Source organism: Martes martes, assembly GCF_963455335.1.
Source record: "Martes martes genome assembly, chromosome: 9".
NCBI classification, from domain to species: Eukaryota; Metazoa; Chordata; class Mammalia; order Carnivora; family Mustelidae; genus Martes; species Martes martes.
This window is the reverse complement of record NC_137896.1, coordinates 33,207,383-33,231,074: the sequence shown is the minus strand read 5'-3', so window position 1 is coordinate 33,231,074 and position 23,692 is coordinate 33,207,383. Positions and strand designations below refer to the sequence as shown.

Below are 23,692 nucleotides of genomic sequence, written 5' to 3'. Positions count from 1 at the left end.
TCTCTCCTTCTGCTTGTTCTCTCTCAAATAGATAAATAAAATCTTAAAAAAAAATACATAATCACTCCCCATGGACTCCAAGGGGACCATGAGCAGGGGTGGGAGGCCCTCCTGGTACTGGGTCAATTCACAAGGTCATTAGAGCAGTCATGGCTCCATCAGAATGTGGTGTCTCCCTTCCCAGAATTATCTGCATACATCAACAGCCAGATGAGCCCAAATTGCACGCACTCCACATCAGGGTCATCTGTGCCCTACCTTTTCTTAAAAAGTCCCGTGAGTTCAGGGGTTGATATTTTAGAGAGCTGACAAAGGACAATGGCAGGAGCTGGGAGAATGGGTGACTATGGAAATGAAACAAAAACCTATTGATCTTTCCATTAAAGAAAACCAAAAGAACTTGAGTGTTCCCTTTCAGGAGCAGATGTAAATGTAAAGATTTGATCAGGATGAAGGTCACCTTCATATTAAACTTTATTGTAAAATTTAGTGAAGGATGCTATGTGTCTCTCATTACTGGGCTGTAGCCTAAGTTTAAGAAATCATGAAAAGTCAAATTCCCTAAACACAACATAGAGAGCAGATTTTAAGGTGCTAATGGTATCACTTCTGAATGCATTTTTATTACTATCAAATATAGTACCTTTGATCAGGAAATCCATTCATCTCAAGTGAAATCTGGTTGTCCCTTGACAATCCTGCTTTTCTTTTGCTGCTCCCTCAAGTGATGCTGTTTATTTTCTCACATCCCAGATGCCTTGGGGCCAAACACTGGGAAGTGGGGTTTTTTTGCTCCCAATGCTACTTTTGAGTGCCTAGTTCTCATAAGGCACTCCAACCAGCTTTTACCACTTCCTCTCTTGTGCCATTTACTGAGCCTCCCCTCATTCAGCGAAGACTTTGGCAAGTATCTCACTTCTTTATCCAAAGATTTGCCACCAATCTTGGGGACATTAACATATAATTTCTCCAACATTCTGGCCTCTCAGCACTCTGACCACCCCATTTTCAATGGCTTTGTCCCCCCACCCTCTTACCTTAGCTATCCACACACTTGGACTATTTTCTTGGTTGCTTAGGGCAAGAGTTTGTGACCCAGAGCCAGTTCTGTCCTGAGACCCAGCTAACACAGGTAATGGGGGTCATGCCTTGGGATTTGTGCTCTAGAGGTTGCCCTCTGGCCCTTCTTTTCTAGTTTACTTCCAAAGAGGTGAGAAGCCTGAGTCAGTAAAAAAGCACATTTCCCCTATAGCCCATATATCCTCTTCCCAGATTGCTCTCTGGGTCCCTAGAGTCCCAGAATTCCCCCACCCAAATTATTCCAAGCTCCTGGGGTTGGCTCTTTTCAGGGGATGTGAACATAACTTGGATATTCGGGCTTCTGTGTCCATATGCATGAGTGTTAGGCCCTCTATGATGTAGGAAGGAGCCTTGTGTGGAAAGAGAAGGGAGATGACCAAACATACACTCGTTCCTGGCTAATAAGGATGGCTGAAGTCTCTTAACAATTACAGCTTTAATCTTACCTCCTAGATAGGATTTATTAAGGTAACCAATCACAGAATTAGTTCTGCTTATTGGTTCTACCCAATCCATAGCTGAACCTTACTTTCTTGAACCCTCACCCAAATCACCTAATATAAGCCCAAATCTTATAAGTCCTCTCTAAGACACTTCTCCCAAGACGCCACAATTCCCCATGACATGATGCTAATTACCGACTAATACACTACTAAATTTTAGCCTCTGAAACTGCAAAGATGATTAGTAGCCATGGACTTAATTATAACCATTGGTACTTTCTTAGGAAGCTTTACCCAAAAGGGTTCAGGTCTCCCTAGTTTCTTCTTCTTCTTTTTTTAAAGTTTTATTTATTTATTTGACAGACAGAGATCACAAGTAGGCAGAGAGGCAGGCAGAGAGAGAGGAAGGGAAGCAGTCTCCCCGCTGAGCAGAGAGCCCAATGCAGGGCTCGATTCCAGGACCCTGGGATCATGACCTGAGTTGAAGGCAGAGGTTTTAACCCACTGAGCCACCCAGGTGCCCCTCCCTAGTTTCTTCTATGAGCAATATTTATTCACTCTACCTTGAAGGATATTTCGGTTGTCATGGTGAACCCGTGGGTGATTACTGGTTCCTCTTCAGCAGTCCGTCCCTTCCAGCAGTCCAACTCCACACAGCGACAACCAGACAGAAGCACTTGGCGATACATCTCGACAGAGGAATTTCCAGCCAACTGGCCAGCTGTAAAAGCATCAACAAAATGATCCTTAGAATCCTACAAAGCAAGGAAGACATGGAGGGCTTCCTAGAAAATCTTTCTAACGATGGGAAATCAAAGAGCTGAAGAGCTTGTGTAGTTATTCTCAACCTTCTGGCTCAACATACCAGATGTTAGTGGCATAATCCCACAGGTAGTTGGGGCTCCCTAGCAGCAGTTTCAGGGAAGAGAGAATAGAAGGAAAAGAACATTCTAACAGTAACGAGAGCTCATGTTTCCTAACTGTTTACCATGTGCCCACTATAGTTCTCACCTTACATGTATTACTACATTTAATCTTCATAAAAACCTCTCTATATAACTACCTTTATTTTTTAAATATTTATTTTCAGAGAATGAAAATGGCAGAGAGCAGTTTGTGGGCCCAAGTTTCCATAGCTGGTAAGTGGAAGATCTAAGATTAAAACTCAAAACTCAGTCTTTTAGTCTGGATCTTTAAGGTTATTCTGTTGTAAATCAACACTTATGCCCTGTTTGTCCAAGGAACAAATGCTTAGAAGAGTTGAATATTTTCTTTTCAAAAGTGGAATATATTTTTAGGAATAAACTTAAATGTAACAAAGAGCTGTAAAACATATCCTTTAATAATTATAAAGCAGTGCCAAAAAAATTAAAGAAGACCTAAATAAGTGGAAAGACAACCCATGTTCATGGAACATAAGACTTAATATTGCTAAGATGCACTGCTGCCCAAATTTATTTACAAGTTAAATTCCTATAGAACTCCTAGCTGGATTTTTTACATAAATTAACAAGCTGATCCTAAAATTCCTACGGAAATGTAAAGGACCCCAAGGGCCAAAACAACCTTGAAAAATAAGAATAAAGTTGGAGGACATACATTTCCCAATTTCAAAACTTAACTACAAAACTACAAGACAGTGTGTTACTGGCATAAGGACATTAGATCAATGGAATAGAACTGAAAGTATAGAAATAAACCTTCACATTTATCGTCAATTGACTTACAACAAAGGTGCCAAGACAATTCACTGCAGAACACATTATTTTCAACAAATAGTGCGAGGACCACTGGATAGCCACATGCAAAATAATGAAGTTGGATCCCCATCTCACATCATAAACAAAAAAGAAATGTTAACTCAAAATTGATTAAGCTCCTAAATATAAGACATAAAACTATAAAACTCTTAGAAGAAAACATAGGGATAAATATCGGTGACCTGAATTAGACAGTGGTTTTGTACATATGACACCAAAAGCAAGCAACAGAGGAAAAAAAAATTGATATACTTTCTCAAAATTTAAAAACTTTGTGAACAGAACTGAAATCCTCCAGTAAAGTGATAAGAATTGTAATAATCAAGGCACTTATAAAGTGTGAGGAAAAGAATGGAAGCCAAACAATTTCATTTTAAATTTCATTTAAGTAGTTATTGGAAGGTACTAATTTCTTGATAAGTTCCTTTTTTAAAGATTAATAATAAATAACTTTCAAGACAAGCCCACCATCAACACACAAATGTAAGTTTTTGGTTTTCCACATTAAAGAGTTTCTCTGATGTCCACTCTATAAGTCTCCATCATTTTTTAAATAGCTAAAAAATGACAAACTGAAGAAAACTGTCAAAATTACTGGAATAGACAAGCTCTGCCTGGTGGAGACATATAGGACAAAGAAAATGGGATTAAGCCTGTTGGCCTAATTTTATTTTTATATGCATGTCACAACACCCAAATATCAGCATAACAAAAGGATGACATTCTTGAGTTCTATGGAGCCCTAGTAAAGGCATGAAAGGCTGATTAAGTAGGTTTTCATAATCATTTTTCTCTGCTGAAAAAATAGGGCATTTTAAACACACAAATGTGTTTGCAAAAGAAGAAATGCTGACAAAGTAATCTAGAAAGTTCCTGATGCTAGATAATCAATTTGCCATTTATAATTGCCTCAAAGTTTGTTGTAATAAAGGTCTCCGCTGCAGTAGAAAAGGGGAAGGGGACAGTGAGCGTGAGGAGAAAATGTTGTCATTTGCATGATTTTTTATTTTTTTTTTTAAGATTTTATTTATTTATTTGACAGAGAGAGATCACAAGTAGACAGGCGGGCAGAGCGAGAGAGGGAAGCAGGCTCCCTGCTGAGCAGAGAGCCTGATGTGGGACTGATCCCAGGACTCTGAAATCATGACCTGAGTGGAAGGCAGCGGCTTAACCCACTGAGCCACCCAGGCGCCCCTGCATGATTTTTTAAGCTTAAGGGAGGGATTAAGGGAGTGAAGGATTCAAAGAATATTCGGTTAACTCATTAAAAATGTTAGTTCCTGCAGGAAATTGTAGGTTATTAGAGAGCAGAGCAGATTTTCTTGTGTACTATCTAGAATATTGTTTATGGATTACTGACTATCTAATACCATTATGATTTGAGTCTATTTCATTAATGGGTTGTTGAGTGTTTCCAAGTTCAGTAGGGAAGTTGCCATGGGTTTATAAGCTAGATAAGGTTTAATGGTAGATTGAAGTCGATAAATACTTAATTCACACTAGAGTTTTCAGTCATAAAAGATTCAAAAAATTTCTAGAAACATTTCTTTGGATTTGCATGCAAATTTTTTTTCAATCATTCAAAGAATAAGAGGAATTTGATGAACTTTTTGAATGTTGATCAATTAATGTTTTTAAAGACATGGTAAGTCATGGGGTTGGGGTTGTGAGATGAAAAGGAATCTGAAGGAAAAAAAAAAAAGACAAAACAAAACTAAAGAATGGAACATGAGAGAGAGAGAGAGAGAGAGAGAGAGAGAGTCTATGTTGTGTTTATTGTCCAACACCTAAGGCCCAAAGAAGCCTTCCAAAATCAACTGTTGTTCAATCTTAAAGTGAATAGTCTTTATTAGAAATGGAAGCCTCCCCAAAAAAGCATATTTTAAGAAAACTCACATTTACCCATAACTGTCCTATTCCTTGGCATACATGTTAGGTTTCCTGTGTGTTTTCCTTCATTTATGGAGATTTTTTTCCAAATATGTATTCATATTCTCCAATTTTTCCTCCTTTTCTGCCTAGATCCTCAAACCTAGTTTATTTTTCTTGTCTAAGATTCCTAACTCTTCTTGATTATATCCCACCCATCCATTATATTTCTATTTTATTACATCCAATATATATAGTTTCTGGGGCCAGGGAATTGCGTGGGGTTGGGATTAATGATATGTCATGAGTCCCTCAACCCTTGTTATTTCTGAAACTAATATCTGACATCACCTCTGCCTGGCTATGAATACCCTCTGGAGTACATTCCAAGTCCATGATTGAACTTGGGAGCCAAAGCTCCATCTCAGACTAATTCATAATACTGCCCCAAGTCATAGCTCTGCAACTTCTCACTTGACTGCATTCACTTGGGTGAGCTGGCTACGTTCAGTGTGCTTTGTCTAAGATTACCCAAGGCATCCATGGATGGAAGAGACTAGAAAACTGAAAATAACAACCCCTCTATTAATACAGGCTTCTGAGATATTGTCTATATTTATAGTTATCATTATGTATTGTCTTCTTTTCAATCTCCATGCAAAAAGTTTCCAGAATGTGATACATTTGTTAATTCAGTGGTCTTCAATAAACAGTATCTCCTTCAATAAATGGAGATGGGAACTATTTCTCCTTTTGCTTTCAATGCTGTGTCAGCCATTCAGGTCACTTCATCCCACAGTTACAGTTAAGGAAACTGCCCAAAATATATAGGATGTGTTATTCATCTTGACCATTTCTAGGGGCATGAGTTTGATCTGATGTCTCTCCCATAGTACCTGCCAGCCCAGGGAGACCATGAAACTGTCTTCAACGTGGATCGAATGGCCATAAGGTGGCTTAGGTGAGAAAGTGGGGAAGCAACTTATGCTTACTTATTATAGAGGCCTCACCATTAGGGTCTGGGTACATTCCCAAACATGTCCTCTGTGGGAGGCAAAATACTGGTTCCTGGGGACACAAAAATGACATGAGACCTATTCTTTACCCTTACCCATCTAGGTAGGTAGGCAAGTACACATAATGGAGATGTTCTCATGTACCAGGGAATTTAAACTCTCACCCCAACCTTGCACTTCTGGTTTCCCTTTCTTTCTCTTTCTCCTCACCAGTAGAATTCTATTTAGATTATATTTAATTAAGGTTCTGATAAGCTTTAGGATCCTGTCCTCAGTCCTAAGGTAAATCTTAATTCTTCCTGAGCATGCACTGGAGTTCTACATTAGTGATTAATGTAGGCATTGCTGTGTGGTGTAGCTTTGGGCTGTATCTAATAGAGCATAAAGGAAAGGCTACAGGGTATGGGGGGCAACTCACTTGTACAAAGGGCCACAAGACAGGGACTTGCAGCCATAAGGGGAGCAAAGAGACAGAAAGCATTTGGGTCTCTGATGACACAGTGAAATCTTTGATTTAATCAACCCTCAACCACTCTGCTTCTGGACTTCTTGTTGAGATTGATAATAAATCCCCTAACATTTAAGTCATTAAGTAACAATATCCTATTACTTATGGCCAAAAATACTCTGGCTGTCTCAGTTTATCTTCATTTCACAAATGAAGAAACTAAGGCTTAGAGGAGTTAATTTTCTCAAAGGAAGATCTGAATGTCGTCTATTTGCTAAATGTCATCTCCTTCCATTCTATCACTTAACTTTCATAGGTTTGTATTTTACACCAAAACTAAGTTATAAAAGGTTACATATGTTAAGGGTTAAAAGAGTAGGAGAGATGGGAAAGCAGAGAGTGACGCTCAGTCTAGATTGGTAGTGGATAAACGACAAGGGTAAAACTATGCCTTGAATTACTTCTAGAACTTTTCTGCAGTCCAGAGCATATATGTGAGAAGAGGAGTTGAATAATTATTTGATATATTCAATCAGATAATTTAATTCATCAGAGGATAACAAAAACCTCAAATCTATTTTGTCTTTCTAAGCTGAATGAGGATGTTAATTATTCAGAGATACACTACTTTGCTTTGTCCATGAGTCTGGAGCCATTATCTCCCAAATGGATTGGATTATGGGAAGATTTATGAAGAGCTGAAAAAGTATAGGTTGAAATGAGTGCATACTGTTCTGTCCTTAGAGAATTTCGTTTTGAGTCATAAGGGTGGATTCCTCAAAGAAAAACAATAATTTAAAACATAATCACTACTTGATGGACTACCAAGACTATCCAAAACCCTAGAAAAATGACCATCGTAATTAAAAATCATCTCATTCTGTACATACACTTCTCTCAATGATCCTATTTATTTTTCTTTTTGGGCATCTTGGTGGTCAACAAAGGAGCAATAATGAGTAAAGAAATAGACATAATAATAATAACACACTGCTAAATTGATTGGTTTTCACACTGTACATTTAATTTTTATAGTTCCTTTGAATGCTTGGAAGACAACATTCCAAATATCAAAATCCTCCTTATTTGAATCTAGACTAGCATTTCTCAGGAATACTAGTTCATAATGTGCTACAGGAAAATAAATAGGGTGGTAACAGTGAGGGGAGAGGGTTGATCATAACCTTGATGTTTGCGAATCTATAAGCTTTTTCCTGCATTTAAAACATACTGCAATAGATGTCAACTTTGTTAGTACCTACCATTTGAAAAACTCATTTGAGTAGGAAACTCCTTTTTCCATCAAATACCCTCTATACAAAATAACATTTCTATAGAAAAAGTTTCTTCTTGTTCTGGAAATGCTTAAAAAATATAATAAAATCTCATTTTCTAGGTATTGATTTTAACATTTAATTGGATTCTATTGGGTTATACATTGGTTATAACTTTATTTTATAATATTCCTAATTGGCTTTGGGAAGCTTGGACTTCTATATCATCAGTGTTATATTCAAAAACCTCTGGGAGAGTTCTACATTAGGTTTCTCTGTAATTAAAGCAAGGATATTAATAATATCATATGAGGTAAAACCAAATTTTACTAATAAGTCAAAGAGAATTTCAAACAAGACATCCAAAGCGCATATTAGAATTTATACATACATTTTTTTTGTTAACTATATGGAAACTGCTTTTTAATTCCCTGTAGGAAAAAGAAAAATTTGACTGGTATTGGGATAAGGTGACATTGTGAAAATGTGGATTTACATAATGCAAACCTCAGTAAAATAATATATGGCTCAGAAAAGTGAGCAAGTTAAAAAAAAAAGATCAGAATATGGTTTCACATAGATAACATAGTTTTAAACCTGAATATTTGAAAATTTGTGATTCTCATACTACAAGAAATTGAATAGTGGGAGAGAGAATTGGTTTACTTGGTCAGAAATCATGTGTATCAGGTGATAGTGATATGAAACTTTTATTTTGAAATTGGAGATAGTTATTTGAACTCTTTCTTCATCAAAAAAGAGAGTAGGCCCTTCTCTTTCCTAGTAACTGAAAGTTCCAACTACGGGTAACTATTAGCTATTAATATGCTAACACCCTAAAACCAAGCCAACACAATGAAGCCAAATTCTCAAACACATCTGTGCTTACCAAGTTATTCAGAGGAAGGGTGAATGAGTGACTCTGGAAGAAATTCACTGGATGAAAAATCCTTAATGAAATGCAGTTAAAAGCAACAAAAAGGAATTGCAGAGAAAAACTGAACAGTATTCTGTAGTTTTATCATTCCTACTGATACCAAATAATTTTCTTGGAGCTATTATTGTGTTGTTAGTAAAGCAAATGAATTAATTATGTATAATTTCATAGGTATCAAGATTGATAAAGAAAGCACAGTTATAGACTCAGGAATTTAAATAAATTAGAAGATAGGAATGAAAATAGTTTTGTGAACTGGCACAGTTCAGACACAAATGTATCTTATCATGCTTTGTTCACTGAAATGGTCCAGAAACAATGTTCCATAGTGTGGGGTTCAAATTGCTGTTACCCATATGATTTTTTTTTTCACTCAAGGAAAACAAAGGTCATTTGGGGAAAAGTCTGATTCTGTGGTGGTACAGAAAGGAAAAAGATGAGCCTGGAAGATTTTTATGTGCCAGAAAGCAAGGACATTTTCAAAGATCAATGGATCATGTCAAGAGACTATAGAAGCCATCGACCAAAACTGAGACAATTTGAGTATCAAAAAGAGAACACTGGCTGTGGTTGGTGAACTTACATAAGATCTGAAAACCATAAATCCATTAAGATAAGCAGAGAGACCCTATTCTGAGAGAAGGTAAAACCAGTAGATGATATATCCAGTCAGTCTTATTACTCAATCATTTTGCTACCATTACTTCATTTATTATAAGAAAATAATATAGATATTCATGAATGTAAATACATCAGTTGGAAGGACTTAAAACAGACTCTTAGTAAAATTACTGCATATTGTGACTTTCAGGCAGGTGAAACCACGTACGATGTCCGAAATTGAACTGAAAATATACTTCTGTATTTTCAAGAATCTTGTGGTCCTAAGTATACGACAAATGCAAGATGCCATCATCTGCCAGTCTTTATAGTTATATTGTTTAGGAGGCTATCAACTGAAAGATCTTTCTTTTTTTTTTGCCTTTAAAAAATTTTTTTTTTATTCTTTTATAAACATATAAAGTATTTTTATCCCCAGGGGTACAGGTCTGTGAATCGCCAGGTTTACACATTTCACAGCACTCACCATAGCACATACCCTACCCAATGTCCATAAACCCACCCCCCCTCTCCCGACCCCCCTCCCCCCAGCAACCCTCAGTTTGTTTTGTGAGATTAAGAGTCACTTATGGTTTGTTTCCCTTCCGATCCCATCTTGTTTCTTTTCTTTTCTTTTTTTTTTTTAAAGATTTTTATTTATTTATTTGACAGAGATCACAAGTAGGCAGAGAGGCAGGCAGAGAGAGAAAGGAGGAAGCAGGCTCCCTGCTGAGCAGAAAGCCTGATGCGGGGCTCGATCCCAGGACCCTAGGATCATGACCCGAGCCGAAGGTAGAGGCTTTAACCCACTGAGCCACCCAGGCGCCCCCCATCTTGTTTCATTTAATCTTCTCCTACCCCCCTAACCTCCCATGTTGCATCTTCACTTCCTCATATCAGGGAGGTCATATGATAGTTGTCTTTCTCTGACTGACTTATTTCACTAAGCATGATACCCTCTAGTTCCAACCACGTCATCGCAAATGACAAGATTTCATTCTTTTGATGGCTGTATAGTATTCCATTGTGTATATATACCACATCTTCTTTATCCATTCATCTGATGATGGACTTCTAGGTTCTTTCCATAGTTTGGCTATTGTGGACATTGCTGCTATAAACATTCGGGTGCACGTGCCCCTTCAGATCACTACGTTTGTATCTTTAGGGTAAATACCCAGTAGTACAATTGCTGGGTCATAGGGTAGTTCTCTTTTCAACTTTTTGAGGAAATTCCATGCTGTTTTCCAGAGTGGTTGCACCAGCTTGCATTCCCAACAACAGTGTAGGAGGGTTCCCCTTTCTCCGCAACCTCGCCAGCATCTGTCATTTCCTGACTTGTTAATTTTAGCTATTCTGACTGGTGTGAGATGATATCTCATTGTGGTTTTGATTTGTATTTCCCTGATGCCGAGTGATGTGGAGCACTTTTTCATGTGTCTGTTGGCCATCTGGATGTCTTCTTTGCAGAAATGTCTGTTCATGTCTTCTGCCCATTTCTTGATTGGATTATTTGTTCTTTGGGTGTTGAGTTTGATAAGTTCTTTATAGATTTTGGACACTAGCCCTTTATCTGATATGTCGTTTGCAAATATCTTCTCCCATTCTGTCAGTTGTCTTTTGGTTTTGTTAACCGTTTCCTTTGCTGTGCAAAAGCTTTTGATCTTGATGAAATCCCAATAGTTCATTTTTGCCCTTGCTTCCCTTGCCTTTGGCGATGTTCCTAGGAAGACGTTGCTGCGGCTGATGTCAAAGAGGTTGCTGCCTGTGTTCTTCTCAAGGATTTTGATGGATTCCTTTCTCACATTGAGGTCCTTCATCCATTTTGAGTCTATTTTCGTGTGTGGTGTAAGGAAATGGTCCAATTTCATTTTTCTGCATGTGGCCGTCCAATTTTCCCAACACCATTTGTTGAAGAGCCTGTCTTTTTTCCATTGGACATTCTTTCCTGCTTTGTTGAAGATTAGTTGACCATAGAGTTGAGGGTCTATTTCTGGGATCTCTATTCTATTCCATTGATCTATGTGTCTGTTTTTGTGCCAGTACCATGCTGTCTTGATGATGACAACTTTGTAATAGAGCTTGAAGTCTGGAATTGTGATGCCACCAACTTTGGCTTTCTTTTTCAATATTCCTTTGGCTATTTGAGGTCTTTTCTGGTTCCATATAAATTTTAGGATTATTTGTTCCATTTCTTTGAAAAAAAAAATGGGTGGAATTTTGATAGGGATTGCATTAAATGTGTAGATTGCTTTAGGTAGCATAGACATTTTCACAATATTTGTTCTTCCAATCCAGGAGCATGGAACATTTTTCCATTTCTTTGTGTCTTTCTCAATTTCTTTCATGAGTACTTTATAGTTTTCTGAGTATAGATTCTTAGCCTCTTTGGTTAGGTTTATTCCTAGGTATCTTATAGTTTTGGGTGCAATTGTAAATGGGATTGACTCCTTAATTTCTCTTTCTTCTGTCTTGTTGTTGGTGTAGAGAAATGCAACTGATTTCTGAGCATTGATTTTATATCCTGACAGTTTAGTAAATTCCTGTACAAGTTCTAGCAGTTTTGGAGTGGAGTCTTTTGGGTTTTCCACATATAGTATCATATCATCTGCAAAGAGCGATAACTCGACTTCTTCTTTGCTGATTTGGATGCCTTTAATTTCTTTTTGCTGTCTGATTGCTGAGGCTAGGACTTCTAGTACTATGTTGAATAGCAGTGGTGATAACGGACATCCTTGCCATGTTCCTGACCTTAGCAGAAAAGCTTTCGGTTTTTCTCCATTGAGAATGATATTTGCGGTGGGTTTTTCATAGATGGCTTTGATAATATTGAGGTATGTGTCCTCTATCCCTACACTTTGAAGAGTTTTGATCAGGAAGGGATGCTGTACTTTGCCAAATGCTTTTTCAGCATTATTGAGAGTATCAAATGGTTCTTGTTCTTTCTTTTATTAATGTGTTGTATCACATTGATTGATTTGTGGATGTTGAACCAACGTTGCAGCCCTGGAATAAATTCCACTTGGTCATGGTGAATAATCCTTTTAATGTAATGTTGAATCCTATTGGCTAGTATTTTGGTGAGAATTTTCGCATCTGTGTTCATTAATGATATTGGTCTGTAATTCTCTTTTTTGATGGGATCCTTGTCTGGTTTTGGGATCAAGGTGATGCTGGCCTCATAAAATGAGTTTGGAAGTTTTCCTTCCATTTCTATTTTTTGGAACAGTTTCAGGAGAATAGGAATTAATTCTTCTTTAAATGTTTGGTAGAATTCCCCTGGGAAGCCGTCTGGCCCTGGGCTTTTGTTTGTTTGGAGATTTTTGATGACTGTTTCAATCTCCTTACTGGTTATGGGTTTTTTCAGGCTTTCTATTTCTTCCTGGTTGAGTTGTGGTAGTTTATATGTCTCTAGGAATGCATCCATTTCTTCCAGATTGTCAAATTTGTTGGCGTAGAGTTGCTCATAATATGTTCTTATAATTGTTTGTATTTCATTGGTGTTAGTTGTGATCTCTCCTCTTTCATTCATGATTTTATTTATTTGGGTCCTTTCTCTTATCTTTTTGATAAGTCTGGCCAGGGGTTTATCAATCTTATTAATTCTTTCAAAGAACCAGCTCCTAGGTTTGTTGATTTGTTCTATTGATTTTTTGGTTTCTATTTCATTGATTTCTGCTCTGATCTTTATGATTTCTCTTCTCCTGCTGGGTTTAGACTTTCTTTGTTGTTCTTTCTCCAGCTCCTTTAGGGGTAGGGTTAGGTTGTGTATTTGAGACCTTTCTTGTTTCTTGAGAAAGGCTTGTACCGCTGTATATTTTCCTCTCAGGACTGCCTTTGCTGTGTCCCACAGATTTTGAACTGTTGTGTTTTCATTATCATTTGTTTCCATGAATTTTTTCAATTCTTCTTTAATTTCCTGGTTGATCCATTCATTCTTTAGAAGGATGCTGTTTAGTCTCCACGTATTTGGGTTCTTTCCAAATTTCCTCTTGTGATTGAGTTCTAGCTTCAGAGCATTGTGGTCTGAAAATATTCAGGGAATGATCCCAATCTTTTGATACCAGTTGAGACCTGATTTATGACCCATGATGTGATCCATTCTGGAGAATGTTCCATGTGCACTAGAGAAGAATGTGTATTATGTTGCTTTGGGATGAAATATTCTGAATATATCTGTGATGTCCATCTGGTCCAGTGTGTCATTTAAGGCCTTTATTTCCTTGTTGATCTTCTGCTTGGATGATCTGTCCATTTCAGTGAGGGGAGTGTTAAAATCCCCTACTATGATTGTATTAGTGTTGATGTGTTTCTTTGATTTTGTTATTAATTGGTGTATATAGTTGGCTGCTCCCATGTTAGGGGCATAGATATTTAAAATTGTTAGATCTTGTTGGACCGACCCTTTGAGTATGATATAGTGTCCTTCCTCATCTCTTATTATAGTCTTTGGCTTAAAATCTAATTGATCTGATATAAGGATTGCCACCCCAGCTTTCTTCTGGTGTCCATTAACAAGGTACATTGTTTTCCACCCCCTCACTTTAAATCTGGAGGTGTCTTTGGGTCTAAAATGAGTTTTTTGTAGGCAACATATTGATGGGTTTTGTTTTTTTATCCATTCTGGTACCCTGTGTCTTTTGATTGGGGCATTTAGCCCATTAACATTCAGGGTAACTATTGAGAGATATGAATTTAGTGCCTTTGTATTGCCTGTAAGGTGACTTTTACTGTATATTGTCTCTGTTCCTTTCTGATCTACTACTTTTAGGCTCTCTCTTTGCTTAGAGGACCGCTTTCAATATTTCCTGTAGAGCTGGTTTGGTGTTTGCAAATTCTTTCAGTTTTTGTTTGTCCTGGAAACTTTTTATCTCTCCTTCTATTTTCAATGATAGCCTAGCTGGATATAGTATTCTTGGCTGCATGTTTTTCCTCATTTAGTGCTCTGAATATATCATGGCAGTTCTTTCTGGCCTGCCAGGTCTCTGTGGATAAGTCCGTTGCCAATCTAATATTTTTACCATTGTATGTTACAGACTTCTTTTCTCGGGCTGCTTTCAGGATTTTCTCTTTGTCGCTAAGACTTGTAAATTTTACTATTCGGTGACGGAGTGTGGACCTATTCTTGTTGATTTTGAGGGGGGTTCTCTGCACCTCCTGTATTTTGATGCTTGTTCCCTTTGCCATATTAGGGAAATTCTCTACAATAATTCTCTCCAATATACCTTCTTCTCCCCTCTCTCTTTCTTCTTCTTCTGGAATCCCAATTATTCTAATGTTTCGTCTTATGGTGTCACTTATCTCTCGAATTCTCCCCTCGTGGTCCAGTAGCTGTTTGTCCCTCTTTTGCTCAGCTTCTTTATTCTCTGTCATTTGGTCTTCTATATCACTAATTCTTTCTTCTGCCTCATTTATCTTAGCAGTAAGAGCCTCCATTTTTTATTGCACCTCATTAATAGCTTTTTTGATTTCAACTTGGTTAGATTTTCATTCTTTTATTTCTCCAGAAAGGGCTTTTATCTTTCCAGAAAAGGTTTCTCTAATATCTTCCATGCCTTTTTCGAGCCCGGCTAGAACCTTGAGAATTGTCATTCTGAACTCTAGATCTGACATATTACCAATGTCTGTATTGATTAGGTCCCTAGCCTTTGGTACTGCCTCTTGTTCTTTTTTTTGTGGTGAGTTTTTCCGCCTTGTCATTTTGTCCAGATAAGAGTATATGAAGGAGCAAATAAAATACTGAAAGGGTGGCAAAGACCCCAGGAAAATGCATTTTAACCAAATCAGAAGAGACCCCAAATTGTGGGGGGGGGAGAAAGGGGATAAAAAGAAGTTCAGAAAAAAAAAAATTAAAAAAGAAAACAAATAAAGAAAAAATATAAAAAAGAAAAAAATATATATATATTAGATAAACTAATTAAAAAACATTAAAAAAGAAAAGGGTAAAAGTTAAAAAAAATTTAGCAGAAGAAAAAAAATAAAATTAAAAAAAAATTAAATTAACCACAAGACTAAAGAATCATGGGGAGAAAGCCATGAGTTCCGTGATTTGCTTTCTCCTCCTCTGGAATTCTGCTGCTGTCCTTGGTAGGTGAACTTGGTCTTGGCTGGGTTTCTTGTTGATCTTCTGGGGGAGGGGCCTGTTGTAGTGATTCTCAAGTGTCTTTGCCTGAGGTGGAATTGCACCGCCCTTACCAGGGGCCAGGCTAAGGAATCCGCTCGGGTTCGCTTTCGGGAGCTTTTGTCCCCTGAATGCTTTCCATAGAGTTCCGGAGGATGGGAATGAAAATGGCAGCTGCCCAATCTCTGGCCTGGAGGCGCTGAGAGCTCGGGGCCCCACTCCTCAGTGCCCCCTCAGAGAAAATAGCCCAATCACTCCCGTCTCCCTGGCCTCTGGCCGCGCTCCGAGCTCACCCAGCCTGCGACCGGTTCAAGGTAACCCCGGGCTGAGAGCTCACTCCTCGGCTCTGTCTCTGTAGCCAGCTTCCTCTGTCTAATAGCTGCAAGCTCTGCAACACTCAGACACCCCCGATCCTTCTGTGACCCTGCAGGACCTAGGGTCAAGCTGGTCCCGTGTGGTCTTCACCCCGGTTTAGCCTCTGGAGCAATGTCCCTCAGTGGAGCAGACTTTTAAAAGTCCTGATTTAGAGCTCGGATGCTCTGCTGCTTGCCAGGAGCTGGCCCCTCCCCCCGCAGTCTATCTTCCCGTTGCTTTGGATTCACTTCTCTGCTGTCCTACCTTTCAGAAAGTGGTTGATTTTCTGTTTCTAGAATTGCTGTTCTTCTTCTCTTTGATCTCCTGTTGGATTTGTAGGTGTTCGCAGTGGATTGATAAGCTATCTACCTGATCTACTGCTACCTGATGTAGTCTCAGCCTGCTACTTCTCCACCATCTTGACTCCTCCCCTCTCATCTGAAAGACCTTAACTGAGGTTCTGTCAATCTCCTCAAACTTGGATGAGAAACAAGATTATGCCTTTAATTTAAACCTCTATATAAAATGTGGTAATCTCTTCAGTTATAAATGCAGGTCACAAATCACAGTAGTACAAGCAGAACTGTGAGCCACAAGGAGAAATCACAGATATTTTCATATCATGTTCCATTGTTGCAAATGGTCACATCATATTATTTATGCTAGTATTTAAATTGTGCTTATAGAAATATATTATTTTACCACACATCTCTTTTTAAATATTTGATAAAAATATTTTGTTGGAAATTATCTCCTCTTTCATCCTATATATTTTATTTTATTCATTTATCACTACACTTAGAAGGGTCCATCGATTTCACCAGAATGTCAAATTCGTCAATGGTACCAAATAAGATTAAGATTCCCCTGAGAAGACAAAAAATTAAAAATAGTTTGACACTCCTCCCAATGAGACCTAGGGTCTATGTTTTCTCCCTTTGAATCTGGGTAGGTTTGTGACTGTTTTGACAAATAAAGAATTGACCACACAGAACTTCAGAGGTGAAGTATAATAAGGCAATTAAGCTTCCTCCTTGTTCTTTGGGACATCTGCTCTTGCAGCCATGGCCTGCCATGTCAGAGGTCTACCTACGCTGGGGCTGCCATGCTGTGAGGAAGTCCAAGCTACATGGTGAGGCTCTTATAGGCAAAAGATGACGAGTCCTAACTGAGCCCAAGTTCCAGACATGTTGGAGAAGCATCCAGATGATTCCAGCACCCAATGTGTTTGCATTACCCCTAGGCACTTATTTGGCAGTTGAAGCCCAAGACACCAGGAAAGAGAAGCCATCTCCTCTCATGCCCTCTCTGAATTCCTGACATGCAGAAAATGGAGGAAAATAATATGGTGGGTGTTTTATGCCACCGAATTTTTGAGTGATTTATTATGCAACAAGAAATGACAAGAATAGAGGCTAGGATGAACCAAATATGAATCTAGTTAGATTTGGCATGCATCTCTCCCAGTAGATAACGCCAATTGAAACAAAACAGGCTGCTTGAGAGCCTCCCAGTTTTTATGGAGAACATACAACTGTATTTTGACTGACCAGAACTCAGACTATGTGGTTATGTCATGATGCTCTCAGATTATATGGAAGCATCCTGAGACAGCTCACTCTCGCTGTCTGGAGGCTACTTTGCTCTCTCTGTCACAGGGTCATTTTTATTCTAAGCTGTTTTTTCACCAAGTGTGGGACACCAGGCCAATGCCCCATTTGATACCAATACAACATACATTTATCCTGGGATCAACGGATCACCTTAAGGAATTTAGATGAAAGAACTGCTTATGTCTCATGTAACTGGGACTGTGAAATTCTCTTCGACACCCCTGAAAATACAGTGCCTGGGTCTCCCTTGTCATTACATTCTTAGCTTTGCCGATCTATCCTGCAACACAAACCACATGCCCCTATTTATAAAGAAGTATAGGTTGTCATTCAGGGTTAAATTTGTTTACATCTAAAGCTCCATTCCACCTTGGGCAAAGTTAGCTATTTGCCTTGAAGTCATACATAAGTCATGTATGCTTTGGAAATTTCCTGTACATGAAAACAGTCCAGAGTATTGCCAAAGGCTTGAAGTCCACTGAAGAAGCAGTTCAGCTACACAAAAATTCCGTTGGCCCAAAGATACCAGATGTGATATATTTTAGAAGACTTAAAAATTGGGGAAGAGATATGTTGTGAAGAAGTGATATGGTGTCTTACAGGCGGAAACTCTGCTCCCAGAGCTCAGTTCTCAGAGGTGTTTTACAGGAAATGAAAGAATGCGCCCCCTCCCTTCTGAACAACAGAAAGTAGGGGTTGGTGAAATTTGGGGAAATGGGCTAAAGTCATTGTCAGAGAACTATGAATTCGTACCTGTGAGGTAGGTGTTGTGTGAGGAATTGATGAAATAGTGAGAGAGGGGCTGAGACATATCTTCATTCAAATCCAGCTTCTCAGGTGAAACGACTCCATTTTCTTCTCCACTCAGATAGCGCATAAAGCCATCCACTGATATCTGTCCTGGAGGAAATAAAGAGTTAAGAAGAATGTGAATGCGTCCTTTCTACGGAGTGCTGGTATCATGTTGCTTGAACTGTTTTTTTTCTTTGTCCTGAAAACTCTGGTACATCCAAGGTAGAAGACAATAGCCGCAATTGCATTTTAACATGGATAACAGAAGTTGAGGGTTACATTATTTCACAGTTATCTACCAATGCCACAGAGAATGGAGAAAAATACATTTACATGAACCTCCCTGACTTTCAGAGGATTTAAATACCTAAATACCAATCTCTTGTTTTTAAATTAAAATGGTTATCAACTTTATGAATGGACATCAAAATGTTATTAGCGCTTATCTCTGGGTAATACAATTAGGAGTGAATTTCCAAATTTTCTCTTATTGTATATAGGTTACTTTTATAATCAAAAAAGTTATTCATGAGTGGTTTTATTATTTAAAATAAAGCAGAAGTATTTTCAATTAATGATCTTTTTCTCTGAACCAGAAACTATAGATGATTACAAATGAGTCTGTCTTAGGAATAAAAAATTGAAGGCTCAGAAACAAAGAGGTCTTCAAATTTCTTGTGTAGAATGACTTTACTTCAAATGGAAGAGCTATGACACACACTTCAGTTCACTTGGACCCTATTTAGAATTTTTGCTTTTGTTGTAACCTCTCCAAAGTGACTAATGCTAAGTATTGAGAGAATCCTTTATCTTTATTGCGGTAATCTTTATGGAACGCCCAGAAAGGCCATCCTCACTCTTTTGATCCATGACCACAAGTTTGTTTCTTCAACCATAACAATCAGAGCCTCCAAGACCCCAGCACATTTGAGAGCAGTGGAGACGTTGCTTGTAAACATTGGAGGGTAGCATTTCTTTCTTCTTGTCCAAACAGTTTTATGTTAACATAATAGTGTTGTACGTTCACTGAAAAAAAAAATTAGGCACTGAGATGAACAGAAAGGAAAATTAAAACTTTTCTAGGGGTGTCTGGGTGGCTCAGTGGGTTAAAGTCTCTGCCTTCGGCTCAGGTCATGGTCTCAGGGTCCTGGGATCGAGCCCCACATCGGGCTCTCTGCTCAGTGGGGATCCTGCTTCCCCCTCTCTCTCTGCCTGCCTCTCTGCCTACTTGTGATCTCTGCCTGTCAAATAAATAAATAAAATCTTTAAAAAAACAAAACAAAAACAACTTTTCTAAACATGCCTAACTCTTTCTCCAGACCTAGGTGCTGTTAAGATCTTGGTGTGTTTGCTTCCAGGAAAAAAAACATGGGGGTGTGTGTGTGTGTGTAATTTTTTTATGAAGGTGCAATCATTTATTAATTTTATTAGATTAAACTTAATTGGAATAATAACCTTTGTATTAGTGGAACAATATATGATAAAAATTGTCATGTAACCTGTAATATTTGTATTTTATATGTATAAACATGTAACCATAGCATGACTAAATAATATTCCCTTATCATTGGACATTAAAGTTGTTTCTAATTTTTCACTAGTGTAAGTGACATTGTACTGAATACACTGACGGCCAACTCTTTGTTCAAACCCTTAATTATTTCCTTAAGATGAATTCCCAGGAATAGAACAGCTGGTTCAAGACAATGCACATTTTTAAGGCTTTTAGTATACATAACCAATTTGCTTTCTGTTAAAGTTCTAACAAGTTACTCTTTCATCAGTGCTTTTTTCCTTCTCTTCACCCCTACTATAACCCTGGAGGTAAAAATATATACATAATAATTCTAATTTTTATTGAACATTACTCTCGAATGATAAGAGGTATGTCATCTACAAGTGGCAAAGCTAGTGTTAACTATTTACCATAGTCTGAATCTTTTACTTACGTATTTATTTGACAGATAAAGAGAGCGTGTGAGAGGAGGGGCAGAGCAAGAGGGAAAAAGGGAGAGACAGATGCCTCCCTGAGCATGGAACATGATGTGGGGTTCGATCCTGGCACCCCAAGATTGCAACCTGATCCAAAATTAAGAGTCAGACACTTAACTGACTGAGCCACCCAGGAGCCACTGTAAATCTTTTCACATCTAATACATGTCTCAAAATAATTGATGAATATTTTTCCCAGTTCTGGGGAAACATAGCTAAATTGTCTTTACTATTTTCCAGGAATAAATAAACTAAAAAAATAAATTTGGTCATTGGGTCTTGATCAGTGGAGCTGGGTTTTATAAAAAGAGAAATCTTCCTAATCAAACTGAAATAGGAATAATAATCTGACTGTGAACATCTTAAAAGTCAGCACTAACGTATACCTTGATAATTTCAGTAATGACAAAGGGAAAAAGTGTTAAGAAGTTCTCGTGCATTAGAAATAAGAAACAGGACATTAAGGTCCTCACCCTGCTGTTTGTGTGAATTTTTTTTTTTTTTCAAGAGTTTATTTTTAAGTAGGATGCCTGGGTAGCTCAGTTGGTTGAGGAACTGCCTTCAGCTCAGGTCATGATCCTGGAGTCCTGGGATCGAGTTCCACATCAGGCTTCCTGCTCAGCAGGGGGTCTGGTTCTCCCTCTGACCGTCCCACTCTTATGCTACTCTCATTCTCTCTCTCCCTCAAATAAATAAAATATTTTTTAAAAAAGAGTTTATTTTTAAGTAATCTCTCTACCCAATCTGGTGCTCAAACTCATAACCCCGAGATCTAGAGCCTCATGTTCCCATGATCAAGCCCACCAGTCTCTCCTGTTTGAGCACATTTTTAATAGATACCATAGTATGTACCTCCAAATCACCATCACCTAACAAAGCAATTGTTCCGAACATGCTACTGTTGATGAGAACGCTTTGGGTACTGCGCCGGAAGCCTTGGTTTTAAAATTCATTTATGGTGAAATGCGTATATCCTTTCAGACTGGCTTCATTTTGGAAACAAACTAAAATCAATGCATGTAGAGTCAAAGCTATTTCAATAGATGGCTTTAAAAACTATTCTGGAGTATAAAACTCATTAGAAATACATTTAAAAAAATTTTGTCATTGTCCTCCTTTCTTTCTGTGACACATCCATCTTGGCAGCCTCTCCCATTACTGCCCATTCCTCCCTCCTTCTTTCCTTTCCTTCTTGCTTCTCTCACTACCTTCCACTTCTCTACCATCTTGTTTAACAGTCATCAGACATCTGCCATGCGCTGGGTCCACAGAAAAATAAAGCACCGTGAAGCACAGCCTCTTTCTGCCTTCACAGAACTCACAATCTCATAAAAGTAAGATCATTCATGCCTTGCAAACCAGGCGTGAGCTCCCCCAAAGCAGGGTGCATGTTTGTATCCTTGTTGTCCTGGAATCTACCACAGTGCTTTGCACACCGTAGGTGTTCAATCAGTCCTTTTGTGGGGTTGGAGGAGGGGGCTGATTGGTGATTCAAAATAGGAAATAAGTTCATTTCAAACTGGAAGATCACCAAGGAGAGAATCATTTTGATTCTTTGGTCCGATCAGGTCAAATCATATGAAATTGCTAATGTTGGCATTTTTTAACCTATGCCAATGACAACTTCATCCAGCTCAGTCCTAACTCCAGTTATTTCTCAGAGGACAGGGAGTCAAGGCAAGTGTCTTAGGGGCCAGCAAAGAAAAAGTAATGTGACTGATGGAATATTGTGCACACCAGGGAGCTGTGGAGTGTGGAAAGCTCACAAGTGTAATGCTCCTTCTGAAGGCATAGAAATGACAGCAATAAAATACTGTGGAACTAAACCAACTGTTTTTATGGTGTGGTGACTCTCAGGCTGTCATGTCTGATATCTTGCAGGAATAAATATCTTTTGGTCTGACCAGTGACTCTAGAGAGCATTTAAAACAAAACATGCCAATATGGTGAGGGTGACTAATTCTAACTTGAACATTGATGCCCATGTATTGTGTCTAGTGCTTTCTGGAGGCTTATGTTGAGAAAAATTCTAAGCCACACCTATGACTGATTTTGGTATGTTTTATGGGTGCAGGACAGAGAAGTGGGGGGTACAAAAGCTATGTATTTGTTATTCTCAAATGAGGATATTATAATTAAGATCAAGTTATACTTTACTATATATCAAAGAACATGTGTCAAACTTTTATTTAACTCATTACTGAGAAAACTAGGAAAATGACAAAGCCAAAAAGAGCTATGAAACACTAAGGCATACATATGTGTGTGTCAGCACATTACCCAAACAAAACCCCCCCAAACCTATAAAAACATTACTAAATTGAATATAAAGCTGATTAATTTTCTGTAGGTCAATTAAACATAAATTCTGGTTATCTTCTCTATCTTTATTATTTCATAGGAGTGATTTTAACCTAATGTTTTAGTTTAGATTAAAATCAGTTAAAAAAAAAAGAGTTGAGTGACTCAGTACTTGCAAGGACTATTTACAATTAATTTGATCAAATAATTTAAAAATCCCCTGTGAAGGAATTTACTTAACTTTGAATAAGAACAATGCAAGAGTTTGAAGGACAGTTCAGAATATGACTGCAGACTGCAGGTGAGCAGACACCTGGGAGCAATTTTTCAACTCCAAATCTTGGCTTTCCTAGTAAAGGAGCCAATATGCAAGGCTTTTGATGCATCAAATGACTAGGCAGAGATATGTCAAAGTCAAGGAAAGTCAATGAAACAGTAAGGATAAGGCGTAGTAAGCTTATAAATCCTGAGGGTCAGGAGTACATTTGCAAAAATGCAGATTTTTTTGGCATAATAACTTAGCTTAAAAAATAGTTCTGACTGGCTCTGGGACAGAAAGCACACTTTTAGAGGATTTTCCTTTGTTGCAGATGACCTACAGCTGGATTATTGCTGTTGACTTAAATGTATCAGTCCTTCTTTCTCCATCAACCTTGCACTGTTTTTGCAAAACTGCTTAAAATTTTTTTTCCTGGTCCACTGAGGAGCATAGAAAAATGAAAAACCTTGAGAGTTAGGATAGGAAACATTGCTTTTCTAAAAAAAAAATTAGTAACAGAACAAGAAATCTAGCCTCCATTTCTGTCAGCAGTAACTGACCGGGGACAAATTCCTCAACCACAGGCTGGGTAAACTATATGGGCTCTTAAGTCTCTTCTCCCTCTAAACCTCAGTGAGTTCAAGTAGTTTAATATATTAGGGATGATTACTAGCTAAATTAAAACAAACTGTCCCATAATAGGATGACATTAGAAAACATCAAATCACAACTAAAAGCAATGCTACAATTTTCTGGAATAAAACCAAGAAGAGAAGTCCAGAAGGACAAGGCCAGCTTGCAAAGGCTACAAATAAAGTCCCTTACATATTTTC

At 38.1% G+C, this 23,692-nt stretch overlaps 1 protein-coding gene across 3 annotated transcripts in view; it reads right to left on the bottom strand.

Annotated features, from left to right (window-relative positions):
• The window catches only part of PLCB1 (phospholipase C beta 1), a 684,602-nt gene that overhangs the window by 167,835 nt on the left and 493,075 nt on the right, over positions 1 to 23,692 (bottom strand). For all 3 annotated transcript variants that reach the window (XM_080813475.1, XM_080813477.1, XM_080813476.1), the window contains exons 10-11: positions 18,269 to 18,415; positions 2,087 to 2,244 (exon numbers count right to left, since the gene is read on the bottom strand). In XM_080813475.1, coding sequence (XP_080669601.1) covers positions 2,087 to 2,244; positions 18,269 to 18,415 — 305 coding nt within the window. The remainder of the gene's footprint in view (positions 1 to 2,086; positions 2,245 to 18,268; positions 18,416 to 23,692) is intronic.